This window comes from Oxyura jamaicensis, chromosome 5 (assembly GCF_011077185.1).
Source record: "Oxyura jamaicensis isolate SHBP4307 breed ruddy duck chromosome 5, BPBGC_Ojam_1.0, whole genome shotgun sequence".
Lineage (NCBI taxonomy): Eukaryota > Metazoa > Chordata > Aves > Anseriformes > Anatidae > Oxyura > Oxyura jamaicensis.
Genome location: NC_048897.1, coordinates 6,060,132 through 6,081,073, shown reverse-complemented (window position 1 = coordinate 6,081,073; position 20,942 = coordinate 6,060,132). Strand labels below are relative to the sequence as shown.

General features: G+C 40.2%; 2 protein-coding genes across 3 annotated transcripts in view; one reads left to right on the top strand and one right to left on the bottom strand.

The window, feature by feature from the left end:
- Positions 1 to 975: 975 nt before the first annotated feature.
- On the bottom strand, positions 976 to 20,942 carry TRAF6 (TNF receptor associated factor 6). Of its 2 annotated transcripts, XM_035326936.1 has the most exons (7): positions 20,921 to 20,942; positions 13,948 to 14,281; positions 9,079 to 9,229; positions 8,293 to 8,451; positions 7,662 to 7,733; positions 6,415 to 6,492; positions 976 to 5,572 (listed from the first exon to the last, which is right to left on the bottom strand). In XM_035326936.1, the coding sequence occupies exons 2-7, from the start codon at positions 14,250 to 14,252 to the stop codon at positions 4,691 to 4,693; spliced, it is 1,647 nt and encodes a 548-aa protein (XP_035182827.1). In that variant the 5' UTR covers positions 14,253 to 14,281; positions 20,921 to 20,942; the 3' UTR covers positions 976 to 4,690. The 2 variants fall into 2 exon arrangements, with proteins under 2 accessions (XP_035182827.1, XP_035182828.1); XM_035326937.1 differs by lacking the exon at positions 20,921 to 20,942 and having other exon boundaries at positions 13,948 to 14,283.
- RAG1 (recombination activating 1) overlaps positions 19,726 to 20,942 on the top strand; it is an 11,123-nt gene continuing 9,906 nt past the window's right edge. The window contains exon 1 of the mRNA XM_035326935.1: positions 19,726 to 19,740. The gene's annotated coding sequence lies outside the window, so the exon portion shown is untranslated. The remainder of the gene's footprint in view (positions 19,741 to 20,942) is intronic.

Sequence of the window (20,942 nt, the reverse complement as noted above, 5' to 3'; positions counted from 1 at the left end):
TGGTGTAAATGGGGGTGGTGGCACCAGAATCCACTCTGTCCAGGACGGACTGACTTTGTCCTTCCAGGTAGAACTGACAAAGGCTCAGTGGTGGGAAAACCAAGAGGGTGAGACCGGGGTGGTGACAGCAAAGTGTTTCCTTTTGGTCATGGTCATTCTTCCTGCTAGCTATTTCCTCTTTCAGTGGTAGGAGTGTGGTTCTCTCCCTCTCCACCTCTTTCTCTCTCTCTCTCTCTCGTTCTCTCTCTTTTGAGCCAAAAGGTGCAAGAGGCAGAACTCACCAGCCATCATCCTTATTTCATCCAGACTGACATATAAATCATACTTAACTGCACTGTATTAGACATTATCTCTAGTAAATACCACCAAATTTCCTCAGAGGAATTTGAGTCTTGAAAATTATACGCTCTGAAGGGCATGGAGTCTGAGATCAAGTTTCTCCTACCTGCAGCTGCTGTTAAAAAGACAAGTCCAGAAGAATGATGCAGGTGAAATAAATTAGCAGATTGCCACAAAACAAGCATTTCTTTCTCTTACTGACAGAGAAACTCCCTTTGACTTCTGAGCATCTTGCAACAAAGCTTCAAATCATTCTCTTTGCTACTAAGATAACAAGCAAGCAGGATGTGGCCACACAGGTGATAAAGTTAATTATTTTTCAGAGCTGCATCTTAAATTACAGGATGATCACACAGTTTATTATCAATTACACGATCTCTATCTTCGAGTAATGACTTGCACTAGCTGTATCTTCTAGTAATGACTACCTATCACTACCCTTTGTAAATTACAGAAATCTTTAAATCTTGAAATACACTCTTTTCAGTTTTAGTGTTTGACCGCTCTATGATACACAATCACCCTCAATTATAAACCAGCCAATTCTGAAATCCACAAGACAGAGAGACTACCCTGCAAATCCTTTATCAGTTCATCTTTTTAAGCAGCCCTCCATCTGAATAAAGATGCAAGATACACTGCACAGTTTAATTATTTTATTTTTTTAAATCCTGTCAGAAATATAGCTGTGCATGAATTACAAAATATATTAAACAATCTATTGATACTTCGAAGGGAACAGGAGTACTTTCATTCTGTTCAAATGCAAACCAATACAAACCTTTAACACTGACCCCAGAATAATCTTTTGCATCCATCATCATATAGTTCATAAGAAAGTGTCTCGAAATAAGGACAGAAACGCCACCCTGATTTTATTTAATTAGCAAGTCATGACCAGGCATATCATGAGACCAGTTAAAAAACAAGTCTATATATCTCACATTATCTGAGCTCCCACATATACATTACATACCAACATTTTTAGTAAAATAATTTTCCCTGCCCTGCAGGGGAAGACATTCAAAGGCAAAAAGAAAACACATTTGCAATATATTATAATTGGAAAATATGTGCCATAGCAGCTGTGCAAATACATATACTAAGAGTATCTGACTTTTAACACATTCAAGACAACAGAAATTTGGAAGATAAAAGAAGCTAAGCCACTTACTAAAACAGCTTGAGATCTAACAATGCTGCAAAGCATCATGAATGACAGACCTAGAGAACACCATTCCTGAAGAAATTATACATGAAACTGATTAAATCCTTGCATTTCTTCATGTTTGTTTTAGAGCCAGCTATCAAGGCTGCATACCATTCTGCTTCCATTTAAGGAGTTCTCCTAATTATACCTCTACCGAAAATGGTATTACGATTTCTCAGAAAAAAAAAATCTGTAAGAAGGGGACAAGATGCTGTTTCACACAGAAACTGAATTGCTTAGAAAAGTTTGAATTAAGGATAATAGTCGTGAAGACTATACATTGAGATGGTACCAGTCCAGACTCATAAGTTCTTCCATTAGCTGAAGATGATATTCTTACTTGGAAGAGAAAGCTCTGGGAACTGCAGTTAAAGTGAACAGCAGTTTGGAAGATGGGTAAACAATGAGGAAACTGGAACAGATATATGAATAAACACTTCATTGACATTTATGTGACAGAAATATTTAACTTTAAATAAAGTAAATTAATATTTAGCAAGTTAGCTCTCAAAGTTTCTCATGTAAAACTCTGGCATTACAGTAATTTGGCATCACTCTGGCATTACAGTAATTTGGCAGAGTTCTACTTGGTGATATTAAAATACAAAACCTGTAGAACAGCAGCAGTGACTAAAGCATTCATATTGCTGTGGTCGATACAGAATGATACATGCACTAGCTTTCTATTCACTATTGGGTTGTGCTATCGTACAATACTAATCCAAATCATTTAAACTCCTGAACCTGCCACCAAGCTGAGTTTCTTCCCAAGGCAGAACTGTATCAGATGTAGCAGATAAGGCTCAAAGCAAAAATTCAGCATGTTGTACTTGAGGGTTCATAATATAAATCTTCAAAAGTACAGGAAGTATTAATGCGCTTAGTGGGTCTTGGTTATAAACACTTCGAACACAGACCAAAGGCATTTTTGTTAACAACACTAGGGCTGAGAAAGGAACTGTGCCAGGAAGAAGCTCTCAAACTGCAAGTCCTTCTTTGGCCTTTCTCCCCTAACACACCCAGAAAAAGGATAATGACCATCTCTCAACGTCTTGGAAAAAAGATGGATCCTGAAAATGACAGGAAAACTAGCATACAGCGTGAGGGACTGTCATCTGCATGCAGCGGATCTGGGCGCTGTTAGGTGTATGAAAAGATCTTCATTAAGAAAGGTTTAACTACCAACGCTGCTCTAATTGGAGATGCTTCAAAACAATTCAGCTACCAGGATGAGGCTATTCAGTATAAAAACTACTTAAGAGGTTTCAAAGTTTTAAAGCACGGATCTTTTCCTGTTTTCGAGTAATATATGTTCACCTGTCCTCTGAACTCACAGAACACACCAAATCAGTCCTGACTGTCACGTTTACCATGAGCCAGGACGTTCAGGTTTCAGTAGTGACAATGCTCTGCTGAACACAATCCCTCTTCAATTCGTAGGCTCTATCTGAAAATTAAATTTTGTTCAGCTGGATGTGATGAACAATCAGATAGGGTCCTGGAAATTTTAGGCTCATGCCGGTAGGCAGAGAATTACCCCATATCAATACCCTGTAGTATTATTTCATTGGACTTTTACGTATGGCTTCTTTCTTTTGTATCAGGCTGTGTATTTAAGTTGTAGGGTGAACAAAATTTTCTTCTTCCCCCTTTTAAAAGGAGAAGATTCAGAACCTTATCAGCACCATGGTAAATTACTAGCACCAGTGAACTTAACTACTCAGCTTTGATTGGTCAAAACTAACATTTATACGGCATACAAACAAGCAGTATAGAAAACTAATACGTGCAGCACGAGGAAGCTCATAAATCCTTGAAATATTGAATTTAGTGTTTGGTTAAAGAGATGCTAAGGAAGCCAGATTTTTTTTTTTTTTTTTCCCTTCTGGAGAGAAAATGGGATTGCAGTTTTTCCTCAAACTAATTAGTAGACTTTTCTTCCTTTCTGAAGTGTTGAGGGTGGCCCAGTTCCTATTGTCTAATGGGACAGGAAATGGCCACAACAGCTGGATGTTGATATGGCCGGCTGTCCACTGAGAATTAAGAGGAAATGATGTAGGTCATACATCACCCAGAACATCAAGGCATCACTCAAACAGATGCAGATCAAAAGTTGAACTTGGTACAAATTCAGGTTTCAACAACAGTAAAACAAATTCTGCAAGACGCTGTTTAGTTACTATTCACCTTTGCTCATATATCCACCTGCAACCTGAAAAACGTCCGCTGCTAGCAGGAGATCCTATCAGCACAAAGGTATCTCATTCTAATGCCACACTTTTGCCTCTCTGCTGACAGCGATCCAAGTTCTGGGCTTGAATCACACATTTATAAAACAGGTTGGTCAAAATAGAGAGAATTAGGGGGGCCCTTTCAGACATTTCTTCAGTGAGCTTGACTCGTAGTCATTTAACCTTCTTCACAATACTACCACACACCTTTCAGAAATTCTATTATCAACTTTATAGCGACATGCAACTTCCTAAAGCTAACTTCAGGACATTTGAACTTCTCAGCAGAGAAGAGTCAAAGCATCTCACTCCAGGCAATGTCAGCAAAGCCTTAACCTGACTTCAGATTTCAAGAGAAGCATAGCCAATTCAAAATTCTAGATAAGCCAATATACAAACTGTCTGAACTCCAAAACAAAGCTTTCCCAAGCTCTGTGGAAATAATAAAACAACAACAACAACAACAAAAAACAGAACAATCAAACCCTCATCCTTATTAATTAGGCACTTTCCCTGCTACAGTATCTGTTCCAAGGCACTGTGGCTCAAAGATTTACAGGTCTTTTCTGATATGACGTACGCTTGGCCAAACGCAAATGTCTAGGTACTTCGGTAGGATTTTCTTGTAGGCAGTTAAGTTTTGATTAACCACACCTGATTCAGATAGCTTGCTACAGAAATTGCTCATTACTTTCATAAAGAACAATAAATAGTATTTGAACACATTACCTCATAGGAAAAAAAAAAAGTAGCAACAACAGAGTTCGATTCAGGTGAAGATCAACTGTGTTGGCAACTATGATTTTTTTTTTTTTTACAAATTCAGCCTATTGGACAATGAAGCATGCGTGTAATCTGTGGTGGGAAGAGCATGACCGGTGGCTCCATTCCTCTGGTTAAGACTTACAGGTTACACAGCACCATCAGTACTGCGAGCTTGAAATCCTTCTCTGCGAAGGCTGTTCAAATCTAGCCGCGTTAGAACTTCACAGCGCACCAGAAGGGTGTCATCTTTTACGAAGGTTCTTTGCTCCAAGTTCTGCAGGTGCATGAAAGTCACGTAACCAAAACCTTTTGGATTGCGGTGAATTGTTGGTCTCTGGAAGGCTAGCAACTCTGGCTTGGCTTCCATTACTTCTTCATGATTCTGCCGTTCAGGGCCTTCTGATTGATCCAAAATAGAAAGTCGTATAGTGCCTTGGAAAGGCCAGGGCAGATGGCTGTCGTATTCTCCTTGCATAGTGTGGACAAACAGAGATATAAAATTAGCACAACGCTGGGCATTTGGTAACTGGATATGCAAGCGCAAACACAGCTTGTAGCCAGGTTTTCCAGTATAGAAGCCAGGACTGTGCATCACAACAGGTCTCTCTTCTTTCTGTGCTTTCTGAAGTCCACTGAAGTTTTCAATCTTCCATATATAAATACCATTACATTGCTGTGCCTCCATTTCAGTAATTTTTCCCTCCAAATTTCGAATAGTACGTTTGAGTTCTGCCATGTGAATGTTCTGAGTCTCCATTTTAGCAATGAGTTCTCTGATTTGGTGATCTTGTCTTACCAGGCGACCTTCCAACTGCTGAATAGTTTCTCTGAAGTTTTCAACTTCCGGGTTACAATTATATGGGGCATGTGACACATGGGAGAAGAGGGCAGGCTCAAATGGTAGTCCATTGATAAAGGGTACAGGATTTGTAGCAGTAACACTGATATTTTGAAAACTCTGAGCCATCATTCTCATGTGAACCTGCGTGAACTCCTGCATATGTCGTGCCAGCTCATTCCTCTGCATCTAGAATGTAAGAGACGTGGCATTAAAAATATATCACACATCATCTCTAATCACATCCTAAATATGGCTCTGAAGAAAATCGAACAAGTTGCTTCTGCTATGCAAGAAAAACTGGAATGTAAATCAAAGAAAGGTGATGAGACAAAGTAGCGCTACCAATGGAGGGCTTCAAATTTAAGATCACTTATGTCACATGAAAAAAATATGTTCCAGTGCCAGTGGGCAAATACTGTTCGACTCAAAATTGACATGGTGTAAAAGTGTTAGTGATAAACAGGTATTTTTCTGTGTGCTAAATCAGCACTGTATTTCCTTCATTGATTTGTTGCAAAGGCTCCAAAGTACCAGATAATAAAGATGTATGAAAACCAGTGGGGAAGGGATGAAAAGATAAATTTTTAGAGTTATTGCACAACTAAAAATGAGAGTATCTAGATTAAATAATTTTGGAATTAATCAAATTTAAAACATTCTCAAGTTTTCTTTACCAAACTCTAAAAGCAATAATTGTATTTGCTCACAACTTTGCAAGAAATGTTAGAAGAAGCTACTTTATTGGTATGAAAGTTGAGAATACATTCATGGATTAATAAAAGTATGTCCATCAAGCCAATAATTCACTTTTCTAAATTTGAGAAGGTTCTAAACTCGAGGACTATTGAAAGGCATTGCATCAGCACATAGTGCTTTATGATTAAAATACTTCATAACAAAACAAAACAAAACACACGCCACAAATCAGTGAAGTTTTGGACAGGTAGATGAGATGAGAACAGAAAAAGACATTAACAAAAAGAAACATGCCGAAGGTCTGCAACTCATGATTATGATAAAAGGCTTACCTTTTCAGGACACCCAAAGGCACTATAAAAACATGGTACTGGGGCAGTAGGACAATCATTGTCGTAATGGTTAGGCATCTAAAACAAAGCGGATTCGCAATTAATTTTCCCATTAAGAGTATTCTCTTATAACATCCTAAGAGAATAGGGCTGGATGGACTCTGATTATGTACCTGAAGCCAGATCAGTTTATTCCTGTATCAGTTTTCAAAGAAATATGGAAGCTTTGAACAAAAATGTTAGCTAATGATAAAAGTTCTGTATCCTCCTCGCATGTACTTTAACACTTCATTGCCTTATACTTTTTACATTATGCATCGGAAAGCATTCAGGTTTTTCCTCGCATGAATGTAGGCCTTTTGTTTCTAATCTATACCCAAGCTAGATCACAGCCCATTTCTTCCCCTTCTGCAGCACTATTTGCATATACTTATAAACAACTGTGGCACTCTTCATTATCTTCTTCAGAAAGTCCACATTTATTTCAGTTTTTCTTATGGTCCATGTTTTCCAAACCCAATTATCTCACTGCTCTGAATCCTCCCTATCCATCCTCACTCCAAAAGCTGGATAGCTTCAGCTGAGATCCTACCAGCCCTAATCAGAGCAGAAGATAATTCTGTGTTTCTCAGGTAAAATACCAGCTTATGTAACTCAAAACGTCTTGATGCAGTAGAGCACAAGCTTAACACAGGTCATCCATTAATTCTAAATCAATAGCTATTTTAGCATTCTCTGTTTCACAGTTTTGCAACTCATTATTTGATCTAATTTTTGCCGTTGTCATTACTGAACTCACTCCTGCTTTTCAGAGTACTTCTCTGATTTTTCACGATCATTATTTTAATCTGAGTCATTAACATAGTTGCCATTCCATTCAAACAGACAGGCTGCAAATTAAGTAACATTTATCTTTTTCCTGTCAATGAAGTAAGTTGTTACTGAACAGAAGAAATAGCAGTGATTACTATGATAGTAATGGACGTGCAGAATTCTACCCAGCATCTACAGTTCAGTAGAGAATTATTTACAGCTACTTTCCAGTAATGGATTTCACTTACAAACATTTTCCCTCTTTGCGCAAATTAAAACTTTGTCTTCTAACATCAGCCATAATCACCAGCTGCTATTTGGTATTCTTTAACTTCAGCCAGCAAACTGTTTCTTCAACTTTAATTTGCGATTAAAGCAGCAGTGTAAATACAAAACATCGGACGCAGATTAAGCACAGAAAGCTACTCTCTTACCTGCTGTCTGATGAGCATTGTGTTGCAATATTCACAAAATACATTGGCAAGGGGACAGGTTTGGTCATGAAGCTGTTATTAAACAGAAAAAGAGAGGAAAAAGAATTAATAATGTTATGTCATTTAAAAGAATGCTAATCACTTCTAATGAGATGTTTTTAAATCTACATTTCAAATTTTGCATTTAGGTGAATGCAACTGTAAAACAGAGTTTAAAATAAGTGTAGCAAGGAGAAAACTTTAGTAGTGACGTCAGTCTTGTCGTGTTTTAGCACATATCCCCCAGAAGATGCATCTCCTGACATCCTTTCTGCCAGGAATAAAAGCTGTAAATGTGTGATGTTGCTTTGTATGTTACTTTGCCAGTAGATGCTACCCCTCTCTGATGGTAAGGCCAAAAATCAATGGTTGTTACACAGGTCTTTTTGCACCACAGGGTTTCCAAGAATGGTGTACCTAAGCACAGCCTCTGCACAGCTTTTGCCTGTTCTAGGCTAATGCCCTGGAGTTTGTAGCTTCTTGCCTGTGCAGCTAAAAGAGCTCTTCTGGACCAACTTTTTTTTTTTTTTTTTAAATTGATGTCACATCTACAAAGCAAACCCATGCAAGTGGAGGCTGGAAGACTAAGTACCTCTTTATCTTCATAGGCCATAGATGTGGCACAGTTGGGACAACAGACTTGACGCCGCAGACACTCCTGTGTGATGTGCTCTTTCAAATGGTTCTTCTGAAAGGCTCCTTGGCACTGCGGGCATTCCATGGTGGAGAAATCACAATGCGACTGGTGGTCCTGTACGTGGACAAAAGAGGGATCTCATACTACAAACAGGTACAAACTGCTCACCTGTTTTTCAGATAAAGCATAGTACAAGAGAGACAAACAGCAATTTTTCCTTCTTTCCCTCCAAGAAAACCCTCAGGTGCTTACCCTGACTTTACTGGCAGTGTCCCATTAATAAGATCAGAACTTCATATGTTCACAGTGAACATGTTCACATATTAAGAGCACTCTCCAGTACAATTCAGCTTTATGTTTTTTCCCAATTACTGGGTATGTTATTTTGCAAAACAATTACATCAATTAATAAATCTAGCTGCTTTCATGGACTATTAAACTGACCTTAGAGAACTTGTGGGAAGTATAGATAATGCTGGTCAAAAGATAAACATGAATGATCCTAAAGAGGTAGCTGCATTAGTACAATTTTCATGCACTACCATGTTCACTTGAGAATCACCTAATTACAGCTAAACACTCATTAAAAAAAAACAAACAAACATGCAGCTATAGGGTTGAATGAACAACACACTGAATCAGCATGAAGAGGTATCAGGTATGCTCATCTATATTAAGTTATTTTGAATTGTTTGTATCTTCATGAAAACAAGGTTCCATATTTTCAGAACTAATTCTCACCTCTAAATGCCTCAGCTCCATCTTCATGCAGCAGCCCTTGTTGGGACACTTAACCGTTAATGAAAGGATTTCCCGTTTAGCGAAGTTGTCAGGAAAAAGTTGATTTTCGAGCAGAATTTCATTGTCTACTGGACATTTGTGACCTGCATCTCTACAATAACAGAAAAAAAAGGGAAAAAGATTGAGTTTCCTTTGCCCTTAATTTAAAATATTTTTACATTAGCAAGACATAAGTGGGCAATAATTTCATAATACATTAAAATAGTCCTTGAAAACAATGGCATTTATGTGACAATTACCGGAAGTTATGTAAATCAGAAATGTAAATCAGAAAAATTGACAGCACACTATTTCACTTGGGGTAGAACTATTGGGATCGTAGAGCTGTTCTAGCTCAGTAGCTTTTAACTGACCAAATGGCATGATAGATACCTTGCAAATAAACTTGAGGAGGATGTTGAGAACCTAAGAACTTATGGTCTTATTCTCTAAGCACTTCACATAGCTCAAACATGGAAATATTATTTCAATACTATTTCAAAACAGTTTTTTAAAGGTTCTTAGACATTCTCTCCCTTCTTCCTCACTTGGGATATTCTATGATTCTATTTTCTTCTCACCTGGAAATATCAGTAATATGGAAAAATACGTGGGGTGGAAAAATGTGAGAAAGCACTTGTGGTGCAAAGATCAAGTGTCAGATCAGTGTCGTTGCTTGCAAGCGGGACGGGAAGTAGAACTTAGTGGGCTGTGGAGGACAGGAGGGAATTTGTGCTCTTTGTTGGAAAAGGAAATAATTGGTCAGCACCTCCTTCATTAGCAATGCTGCTAGAGGAAGTGGGGGTAATATTTAGACTTTAGAAAGAGACAATGAACTTCCTTTCCGAGGTTTTGCTCGCAAGAGTTAGCTTGCCACAAGTCTGATAGTCATACTTCTAAACAAATGGAAAAAAGAAAATAACCTCATATGCCATTTTGTGTCATAGCTCCCTGAGCAGCGTGCCGGTCTTTGTCACAACTCAGAAGCGTTCCCCCAGCTCGCACACAATCCACAGGCAGCCACTTTTTAACGGGTCTAACTTGGTTACAAACACCCTGCTTGATGCAGTGTAATGGCAGCTTGGTACGCCTGCTGCTAAGACAGTAGCTTTACTTCTAGACATGAAAGATAACCACCTATAATAATAGCCAACAATATATTCATTATAAATAATGCCACTGGATCTCCAGCTTAAATAACCAGCAGTCTAAGGGTAAAATAAGAATGAATGGTAATTTTCTAGAGATTATAAAAAGGAAAGAGCAAAGACACATTGTAGGATATTAAACAGATATTAAATAAGCATTGGAATTGTGTTTAAAAGGCTGCTTATATCAGCTTATATCCATCCACAGACAACGAAGCGCTATATGTTTCCTATCACAGAACTGAGTTTATGCATCTCTGTTCTAAGGTACTTTACAGTGGAGGTTTTCCTGCGCTGGAATTGTTTATCAGGTAGAGTTGTGGCACCCACAACGGTAACTGTGAAACAGTAATCATCTACCATGAAAAACAATGAATATTCCTATGATTTCCCTTGCATTTTAAACACAGGTATGAGAAGTAAAGCCAGGATAATTTAGTTTAAAGAAAAAGACTGCTCCATGACTTTAACAACGGAGCAGTTTAGCCTAGAAGCAAAATAGTTGGCATATATTTTAATTGGAGCCATGCAGGCTGTCTAATGAACTGCTAGCACCCAAAGCTTTCCTTGCTGCCCCTTGTCAGCTCACGATTCTGCGTATCAGATAGAAGAGGTTCTGCTGTTTGGTAAGCCCTACTACAAGCCCTCAGTTAGCTTTGAGCTAAGACAGGAGAAGAAAGAGTGAAGTTTAATTGGATATTGCATCTGAACTTAGTTCTTCCAAATTTGCTAGTCAACTACTTTGTAGTCAGCAATGTCTGTAAACTATTATTTGTAGTTACTACGGTAGATAAGCTTCTTTAGTCCCATGACTCATAGCACTTTAGAGCACTTCAGGCTGCCTCACTTAAAATGATAACAGGACTTGCTGGGAAGCAAACACTTACTGTGATTGAAACCCATCATGTCCCTCCCATTACAAGATCTAAGGCTAGAGTGCTTCACCCCCCCTCCCACCCCCTTTGTTTTTTTAAATACAAATCTCTCTAGCTGCAGGCACAGCATCTTCAGCATGGGCAACTACAACTGCTGCTTAAGTCACAAGAAGCAATTACTCAGCACTTAAAGTCCTCAATCAGTGTTCAATCAGACTAGACAGTGGGAAAAGCACTTTTTTCCTGACCACATAAAGGCTGTGACAATCACTTAATGAAAAAAATAGCACTTAGACAATGTAAAAATCACTTTCAATTCTCATTTTTGTTCTGTACAAACTTCTCAATGACATCCATCAATACTGTACTGTTGACACTACATACTCCAAATCAATACTGTACTGTGGAGACTACAGTGATAGTCCAAATCAATAGCTCAATCCACGTATCCCAATTAAGCGGGCAATTCAGCCCTTCAGAAGGGCCCTGGCAATTCTGCTTTTACAAGCACTCACTGCACTCCAAAGACAGATTCCAGCAGGGAGCGAGGGAAAATATTTACTACTACTGAAACATTTGAAATATCACAGTGATGATCTGTCGTCTCCAAGATCAAAAAAGCTTGCCATCTGTGCTCAGTATTCACTTGAACTGTAACTTTACCTCTGGAGGTTAAGTAAAAAGCAGAAAGTATACAAGAAGGAAAAACTTCTGGTTATGAGAACTGTTTATAGACCAAAAAGTGTGAGTAGAGCAAATAGTCTGTTAATTTAACAGAGTAGAGAAACCATTTCCTATGCCTGAGGTTTAAGAAGGAAGTTCCTCTACCTGCTCTGAGATGTTACGTTGTGAGCACAAGCTTGCTGCAGTTCCTCACTAAGTACCACAGAAAATTCTAACCAATGACCACAGCTGTGCAGCTCTTCAGCAGAAATGTTGTAAAACAAGATTGCCATGTAGGATCTAAAAAACTGGATACAAAACATCAGCTTTTGTAATTTTAAGTTTAGTTATCATAGGAATATGACTGTCTTTGAAATGCCTAGTGAATGAAATTGCTAATGCTCACGATACTTCACTGCTGACTAATTTACCTTCCGGATTTGCAGGCATCATCCTCCCACAAGAAGGTTTAAAGATTTCTTACCTCTTCTTTCTTCCAGAAATTCCCAAATTAGAGTATAAAAACCACTATTGCCAAAAAAGCATAGCAAGCTCAGAGAGAGTAAGGAATTCCAAAATGTGATGGCTTTTGCAAGTACTAAAGTCTAATTTGATATTTACAAGGACACATGAATTTATGTATAATAATCTATTGAAATAATTTAGCTTGGAATCTGCAAAGTGAAGGCCAGAAAGTGAAGCCAAGTGCTTGTGCCTGGGAAGCTGGATACCCACTATCAGAGCCGACAGGTTTACTTTCATTTTTGCTTTCTTCCATGCTTTTGGCTGATGCGAATGCCACTGAACGATGCAGTTGGGTAAGATCTGACTTACCCTTTATTTTTTTAAGGGATGTAATGAATGAGGCGAGACACTGTGGGATTGGGGTGATCTCATGGACTGATATTACTAGAGAACAGAGTATCTCTTAGCTTCCTCAGCAGAATACACAGGAGAGTCACTTGTCATGGGTGAACGATTTTGGTATTCTGCATTTTCTGGATAACGAACTTGCATCCTGTTCTCAGAAATGCTGATGAAACTAAATGTTAAAAAGAACTGTGCTGCAAACACAAAGTTTTGTGCTCTCTAGAGGAAAATAACTTGAACTTTTGCAAGTAGGGAATAACAATAATAGGTAGGGAATGCAAAATTAAGTTCATCCTCTTGTACTGAGCTCCAACACTTTCCTCCTTGATGTAAAAGGGATGTCATTAAGAAATACATTAGCATCAGACACAACAGTGCAGAAACTACAGAGAAGCCCACAAAAGCCACAAACCCTCTGTATTCCAATAATACCGCTGCTGGCATACCATATATTTGGTGGATTGCAAATGATGAACTATGGATAAAAAGAAATGGAACAGAACTACAAATAAATGGTATGGAAAACCAATCAAGAAAGCAGTGCTCATTTTGCGTGCTAAAAATAAGTACCTGTGAAAAAAAAAAAACATTTTGAAGTAATGCTGAAGACGAGTTAATGATCTTATATACAAAGGTGTGCAAAGTAAGGTGAGAAATTAACCAACTCCATAGATGGGTCATACAGCGTTAAACAGATTCCCACCAAACTACTGTGACATTTGAGCTAAGGGAGCAATTTACAAGAAAACAATCTGGCTTATGTCGAGAAAAAACACCAGCATAATATCTAACTTTCTATCAATGTGTTCCAATACTCACTGGCATGTGTGGGACAGTGACAACTGTACTCCAGGTCTGAGGGAAGAACACCGTGCCAGTCTGCATGCTTTCTGATTGTGTCCTCTTTCAACCCTTCAGTTTTATGAGTTCAGCTTATTCTTGCCTTCACATCTCATTCCTACCCTCCCCATATGCCAGTTTCCTCTCTCAGCTCTTTGCCCCAGACTATTCCCTCCTTACCATCTCCAGACCAAGGAAGCAGATTGTAAGCATGAAAGCATGAATTGCCCATCTGTGCCAAGAAATCATATTGTTGGCAGTTGTCTGTAGTTATCAAAAGAAACAATCACAGGGGAAGGACAGGTATTTTAATCCCAGGCTGAAGATGGGATTTATTTGGAGGATTTGGCTACTAAGTTTTATTATTTTTATTTAACGTTTACTCAATCAAGTGATTTTCTTCTTAAAAACACTTTCCCTAAGTTTTTCCTTACCTTATTGATTTGACAATGCAGCCTTTGCAGAAACGGTGCCCACATGGCGTCTGCACTGCTTCCCGAAGAGCCATCAGACAGATTGGACACTCATATTTACTTTCCAAGGGCGGATCAAACTCCACATCGTATCCTTGTGTTTCCTCTGTAAACGAACTTGGAGGGTTTCCAGTCCCGCTGCTGACACTTACACTATCATCTTTCGCTCCTACGCTGCAGGCGCTGGCCATGGCTGCACAGCAACCGCTTTCCAGCTCCAGCTTTTCTTGGGCTCCACAACTGTTATTGGTTTGTAGCAAGCTCATAGTAGCTGATCAAGTACCACACGGAAACGCTCTGCAAGATGACAAAAAGAGGTGTTAATTTAAAATATTCCAAGACCTTCCCGTTGAGACACAAACAGAGCTTATTTCTGGCCACAAGCAGTGGAACTGTGCTGCAGATTTGGTTCTGCTCAGAATCACCAGTTTTGAATTGTCCCAGTTTCTCTGCTATATATCTTTTTTACTTATCTTGTGATATAAGGAAAGAGCACCGCATCCTGTCAGCATGGTTCAAAAACACAAACACCTTTCTGTAATCTCTTTCATCTACCCAATTTTTGTAAATGGAGGAATATTCTCTCTCCTTGCTGTGCTTACTAAAAATGCCTCTACCCCTTCAGTGTTATTTACTTCTAAAGCATTCCTAGTTTCATTGAAAAGTGCTGGAAAAATACAAGTTTTACCCCTTAGCAGTAGCTCAACTCCATATTTTCCTTGCAATGACTAAACATTACATTTTCTGTATACAGAGATTTGCAGTATAGGTTTCAAATCAGTTTAGGTGCATATCCACTACTAAAATGTAAGCCTGGGTACCCAAACCTAGCAGGTGACGTGCTGCAAATGAAATTCAAATGCACAGCACTAGCACTGTTAGTAACATTTTAAAACCATCAATAGGAGTAAGAAGCTGCATATGAGATAAGGCTAATATTTCTGCAGCTCAAAAAGCTATCTACAAACTAGTAGTACTCAACAGGTTTCTTGCTCTCCTCTTCCTCCTCCAGTATAGCTGGGAGGGAGGACAAGCGACATGACTGTAAGAACAGAAGATAAAAATCACACTTCCCTGAAGCAGACTAAATGGCAGAGTAGGGCCTGTTTTTAAAATACAGCTCACAAAGCAGGTTGAATTCACTGGTATGAAATAAAAAAATGCTGGTATCCCTAGCCTGTCGATATTTCTACACTGAATGAAGGAACTTTAAAGAAAGGTTTAAAAAACAAATACCAATTGTGAAACTTCAAGAAACTTTCCTCTATCCCGGTTGTATAATTGTTACAAACATTTCCCTAGAACCCTGTTATGGTTAATTGTCTTTAATTGACAACACTAAGTTGTCAATTAAATTATTTGGAGGTGCAAGGCAGCATGAGCAGGCTGAGGGCTGCAGGGCCAGGCACACAAAGCCAGGTGCCCACTAACGGGAGTGCAGACAAAGGTCTTTGGAGATGTTCACCTACTGCATTCACTGCAATACCATCGTGTCATTTAAAGCCTATCGGAGGTAGAAGCCTAAGGACTGGGCTGTAAGGACCACTGACCTACATCAGTGCTGCAGAATCTGGGGGCAGCAAGGATGCAGAATGAGTAGGGTCTGAAGTATCTGAAAAGTAGTGTTCCTGCCAAAACACCATTATGGTGCAGTCTCAAAGCACTGTTTGACAGCCTGGAGTTGTACCGCCTGCTGCGTGCAGAAATAATTTCATCGCATGGCCGTCTGGAACTGCACTCAAGGGATGAAGCTTACTTCTTATCCAGCTCTCTGTCCCCACGTATTTATTATTCCTGTATGTCATCTACCTCAACAAGCTTTACAGTCAAGGCTCCTAAATACAGCAAATACAAACTAAAACACCAAACAACTTTCCAGCTGTTGCTTGAGGCACAGTGCCAGATTTACGAGTTTAATCCCATGGAACTGAACACAAGTATTTAGAACAGAAACAGAAGAATCAATGCTTAGAGAGATGCCCCGTGAAAGAAAGGTTTTTTAGGCTGTCACCAGCAGGTCTCTTATTTAAGAGCTGCTGCAGAGGATGATTAGTCCAGAGGCCACACTTCATGAGAAAAATCCCAGGAACTAAGTTGGGCCAACAGAGTGTGAGTGTGGGTATGCAGGATATTGCACGGAGCAATATTGCACTGGAGCCCACAGGCCAGTCTGGGTCTGAAGACCTCGCATTCTTCTATACCACAAGGGTATATTTAGTGGGGCTAAGAAAGGGAAGAGGAACACGCATCCCTTTAGCCATGTCACAAAGGAATTCAGGAAGCTGCAAGGAGGAAAATATCACAGCTTTACTTAAATTCAGCTGTCATATTCATTGCAAAGCGAGCTGCTCTTCCCTTGGGCTGTTTCTAGAAATAAAACCTACAATTTGAAATACTCTTCTTGTAAGGAAGAAAACAGGACCTGACTCTTGACAGTTGAACACTTTGTAGGTTTAAGTGCTGTCCTCTTTGCCCATTTAAACTGTTTCTTCAGACAGAGCAGATATGTATATTCAGTCTATGGAAACAAAAATCCTATACCAGAGTCATTTTAACGAATGAGTCAGTGCAACCAGTCAACATCCCAGTCTCGCACAAAAATCCCCCTGTTCAGTGATACTCTCCACTCCTACATGGAGCTTTTTGTCCGCATTATGACCAAAGGGTTCGCAAAAAAGAAGTGCAAGTATCATTATCTCTTTATGGCTGAATTTCCCTATCTGTATAGAGGTGAAAATTTAAAAAAGTGATTAAGAGCCAGATCTTGAATTTTGTTCATGTTTTACATAAGGCGTGTAACAGGATTCCTCCTTCTACCTAGCTCCACTTCATTCTCTAAGGAAACTTCTTCCTCCATACACATTTATAGGCATGGGACAAGGCACAGGTTTCCAAATCAAAATCCACACACACTGCTGTTACTCAGACCAGTACCAAAGCCCAATTACTTCACCACAGTTTAAAGCAATTCCTTCACGAGTTGTAAATGCTGTAATAGGATTTTTCTGTTCCATTTTGCCCTCCAGGAGCAGAAGATAGACTCAATCTTCTTGAACAAAGCAGTGTAAAGACAAAACCAATTAGAGAAGAATAGAATGTTAATGTTGATGGCAGGTCTTTCCCCTGACCAAGATGTAGAAGACAGTTTGTAAGCCTACTGTGGCAGTTATGCAAGTCTCTTCCCTGGGGAATTTAAAAAAAAATTTCAGGTTAGAAAATGATGGCCTTTAAAACCCAATGTACATCCCAAAATTTACATCAAATTGGTTTCATTTTAATTATGAAATAGATTACCAGTCAAGTAAAACCTAGCAAACATCCCCCTGAAACCACACCAGCTTTTTGTCCCATTAGCAGTAGTTACTCTTTTTCCTCTGTGCTGAACAAAGTTTCTTGAGTCAAATACAAGTGTAACTACATGTACATATTAATTTGAATACCCTGTCTACACCAGAGCCTTTAGAATTCATCCAGCTTTTTGACATGGGTAGTGTAATGTAATAAACACTCTGGTAGTGTATTCTGTGACTTGTTTGGACAACATCAACCTACCAGCCCTCACTTCGAGGAGCAACTGAAATTAAAAGGGAACACTCCATGGCAATTCTAACTCTTGCTAGGATGAAGTTTCTCTGGCAGAGGAAACCTGGACACTGTGTTTGATAATACACCTGAAACGCCATTCCCTAGAGCTAGGAAGTCCCATCACACTCGCTGAGCGGTCAGGTAGTGGTTTTGACCACAGAAAAGAAGGTGCTTTCCAGGCTAACTGGTAATGGTCAGAATGTTTGATCATTATTCATACCGCAGAAACCTGGAATGATCCATCTCTAAAGATTAAACGTTCATGTCCCCAAACCAGAGCAGACACAGGAGTCCCAACCCCTTTTTTCCAAATTTAGGGCTAAACCATAGCAAAACCTTTCTTCAGTAGGTAACCTGTGCTATGTTGCTATTTACTCTGCTGCATTACAAAATGATAAGGTTAATCTGTGATAGCACGGTCAGGCCAGAACAGCAAACTCCTGCGAGCATAATGTACCTTATGATTCACAATTAAATTAAAAGCCTTCTACGCTTTAAATTGCCATGTCCAATAAAGCTCTGTAGTTTGACTCGTGAAGCCCCAAAGTAAAATGGAATTTAGCTCAGATTTTTAGGAGATGTTCAAGCTCCACCTAAGAGCCACAGGATCAATTTATAAACTTTTCTAAATCAAAAGCCATTAGTGCTACAGAAGGTATCTTCCAATTGCCTGGAAAACTACGCAACAATTTGAGTAATAGGGAGGGGATAAGACTAGGCATTGTACCCTGTTTACACTGGAACATGAAATTGTATCTTTGCGCATTTGACAAAACGTGAAGGAACACTGCACAGGGAGCATAGCAGTTGTCATGAAGCAGAAAATTTTGAATATTAATCTGTAAATATTGAATAGAATTAAGTTCTACGTGATCTTTGCTAGAAAATTCATACTGAGTAGCTACATAGAGAAGGAAAACAATACAGAGAACTATTCCAAATCCCTTTCCGTACTTTAAGTCCATAAACCTAACTAAACTGCTTTCAGCCTGGCCGACACACGGCCAGCAGAGGACAATGCCTCCAGGCAAAACTCTGCTTTTTCTCCTCCTGCCTCGTTAAGAACAGTTCTGTACGTATAGATTTCTGGGTCATGAGACTGACAGACCAGTAGAGTGACTTTGGGTGATTTGTTTATGAAGCAATACTTGCAATGCCTATTCTCAGGCATATCAATCAATGGTCTCCTGACAACTGATAAGCACTGTGCTCGGCAGCATTTGTATTACCAGGTTTACAATTACCATCACCACGGCCCCAGCCTGGCAAAAACATAAAATGATGTAAGTTCATTTTAATTAATACCTATAAAGCACTTTCATTTCAAAGCAATCAAATAGCTAGACAAGAAAAAGCAGCAGCAGATTCAGGCAAGACTCAAAACTGCAAAAACCAGCTCCTGTTTCTTGTAAAAACCTGCAAGCATGTTACAAGCATTTTGTTATCAACCTTTTCTTTTAACCCCTCTAATATCCATACCTAGTAAGGCTTCCAAGTCCCTTGGAGAACCCATATGCTTACTATTCCTCCACGTGAAACTAAACACTAAATAAAAACTTCTGTCTGGGGTGCATACAGCCTACCAACAATATGATAAATTCATCAGGCACTGTCACTGCTCCAGTCACTGGCACGGAATGACCTTTGGGGGCTTTCTGAACCTTTGTAGGTGGTTTCTCTTAGCTTGGAGAGAATGCTGTCAGACTTTAATCACATGTATCACTTACATTAGGAGACTAGAGGGAGGCATACTCCAAGTTACAAATGTATTTTATCCTACTTAACTATGTCAAAACAAAATTAATTTTATTGAGCACTGGAAGTGCCATACGCTGTGTTTAACACCAAAATATTCCATGGGTCTTTCCCTAATTAAAAAACAAAATAAAACCTCAAGCCCTTCTTCGGCTGACTAAATTCTAGAGATCTTTCACTGAGAATTGTTCAGATTAGCAAAAACAAGGCAAGCATTTTTAGTGAGGAAAACAGTACTATTCAAATTCTTTACTTTGGTAGAGACTCTCTGCTCTCTTTGGCCTCTGCTCTCCTGTTGCACATTGTGATACATGTTGGGCCTTTTTGTATTCCTCAACAGATCTGCTGAGAAGTTAAGATGTTGTCATAAGGAGGACAAGGTAAACATTAGGACAGAAGGTACTTCAGAAAGAGGTAAGGAAAAGCAGAGCTACGAGCGAATGTTATTTCCACAAGGCACAGGCTCCGGAGTGGATTTAATTATCATCTACCTTGACAAGCAGTCAGCCTGTGTGCGGCATTAGTAAAATCATTTGAGACACTGGGAAAGTAAATAGAGAGCTCACATCCTGAAACAGCTCAAGCATTTCCCCTTTTCATTCTGCCTTTCGTTTACTTTTATTTTCTTTTTGATGTGCTTTATACTCAGAAGCTTGTATCATCAGCTTTAACAGTCTGGATCTAAAACCTTTTTATATTCACTTAGCTCAGGCGTGCTACTGAGATACAGAAGTTATGCTTCTTGAAAGTTCAACAGGTGAAGAAAAAGCATGTTTTTTGGCCATTTTTTCACCCTGAAGTTCTGGCAGCAAGTTGTGCGTGTTTCCTTTTTAAATACAGTAGGACCTCATTTAAATAGAAAGCAGGGTTGCAAAGGTACACTGCTGCAGCCACGTACATGCCTTGGCTTCTCCTTCAAGAGAGCCTGAGCGAGCCCCACAGACCCCCTGCCAGTGCTGCCACCACCGCGGCTCGCACGGCTCCAGTCCCCAGCAGCGTCCCAGCGGCGTGCGGAACTCGTCAGAAGCAAACAGGGAGAAATACCTGCGGTTAGCTCTAACTGCTGGGCGCAAGGGATATAATTAGCGCATCTTCCTTTTACCTACGGCTGAGACTTCCGTTCACGTCCGAACAGACTCGGCGTGACCTATCTAGAACAGCCGAAAGTGATGGAGAGCACTGCTGAAATAATAACTGGTTGCTGGCGTTAGGGAGCCTGTTATAAACGCATGCTGCTGGGTACAAAACACAGCTCCCCGTTTCAGCAGCAGCCCGGCCTCCCGCAAATGCCTCCCACCAAGCGCTCCAGCAGGCTAAGGCGTCCCGGAGCACTCACTGAGGGGGGCTGAGCCCTTCCCAGGCCCTAGAGAAGCCGCCGGGCACCTGCCGGGCCCCGGCCGGCCGCGGCTCCCCGCATGGAGCCCCGGGCCGAGCCCTGTTCCCGTGTGGGCGCCGCTCAGGCCGTGCCCCAGCCCCGGCAGCCGCCCGCTCCCCGCCGGCCCCGGCGCGAGTCGAGGCCTCCCGCCCCGCTCCCTCCGCCCGGGCAGCGCCGCGCCCCCCGGCCCCCACCGGCCGTCCCCCGCTCACCGCCGGCCCCGCCGGCCGCTCCCCGCCGG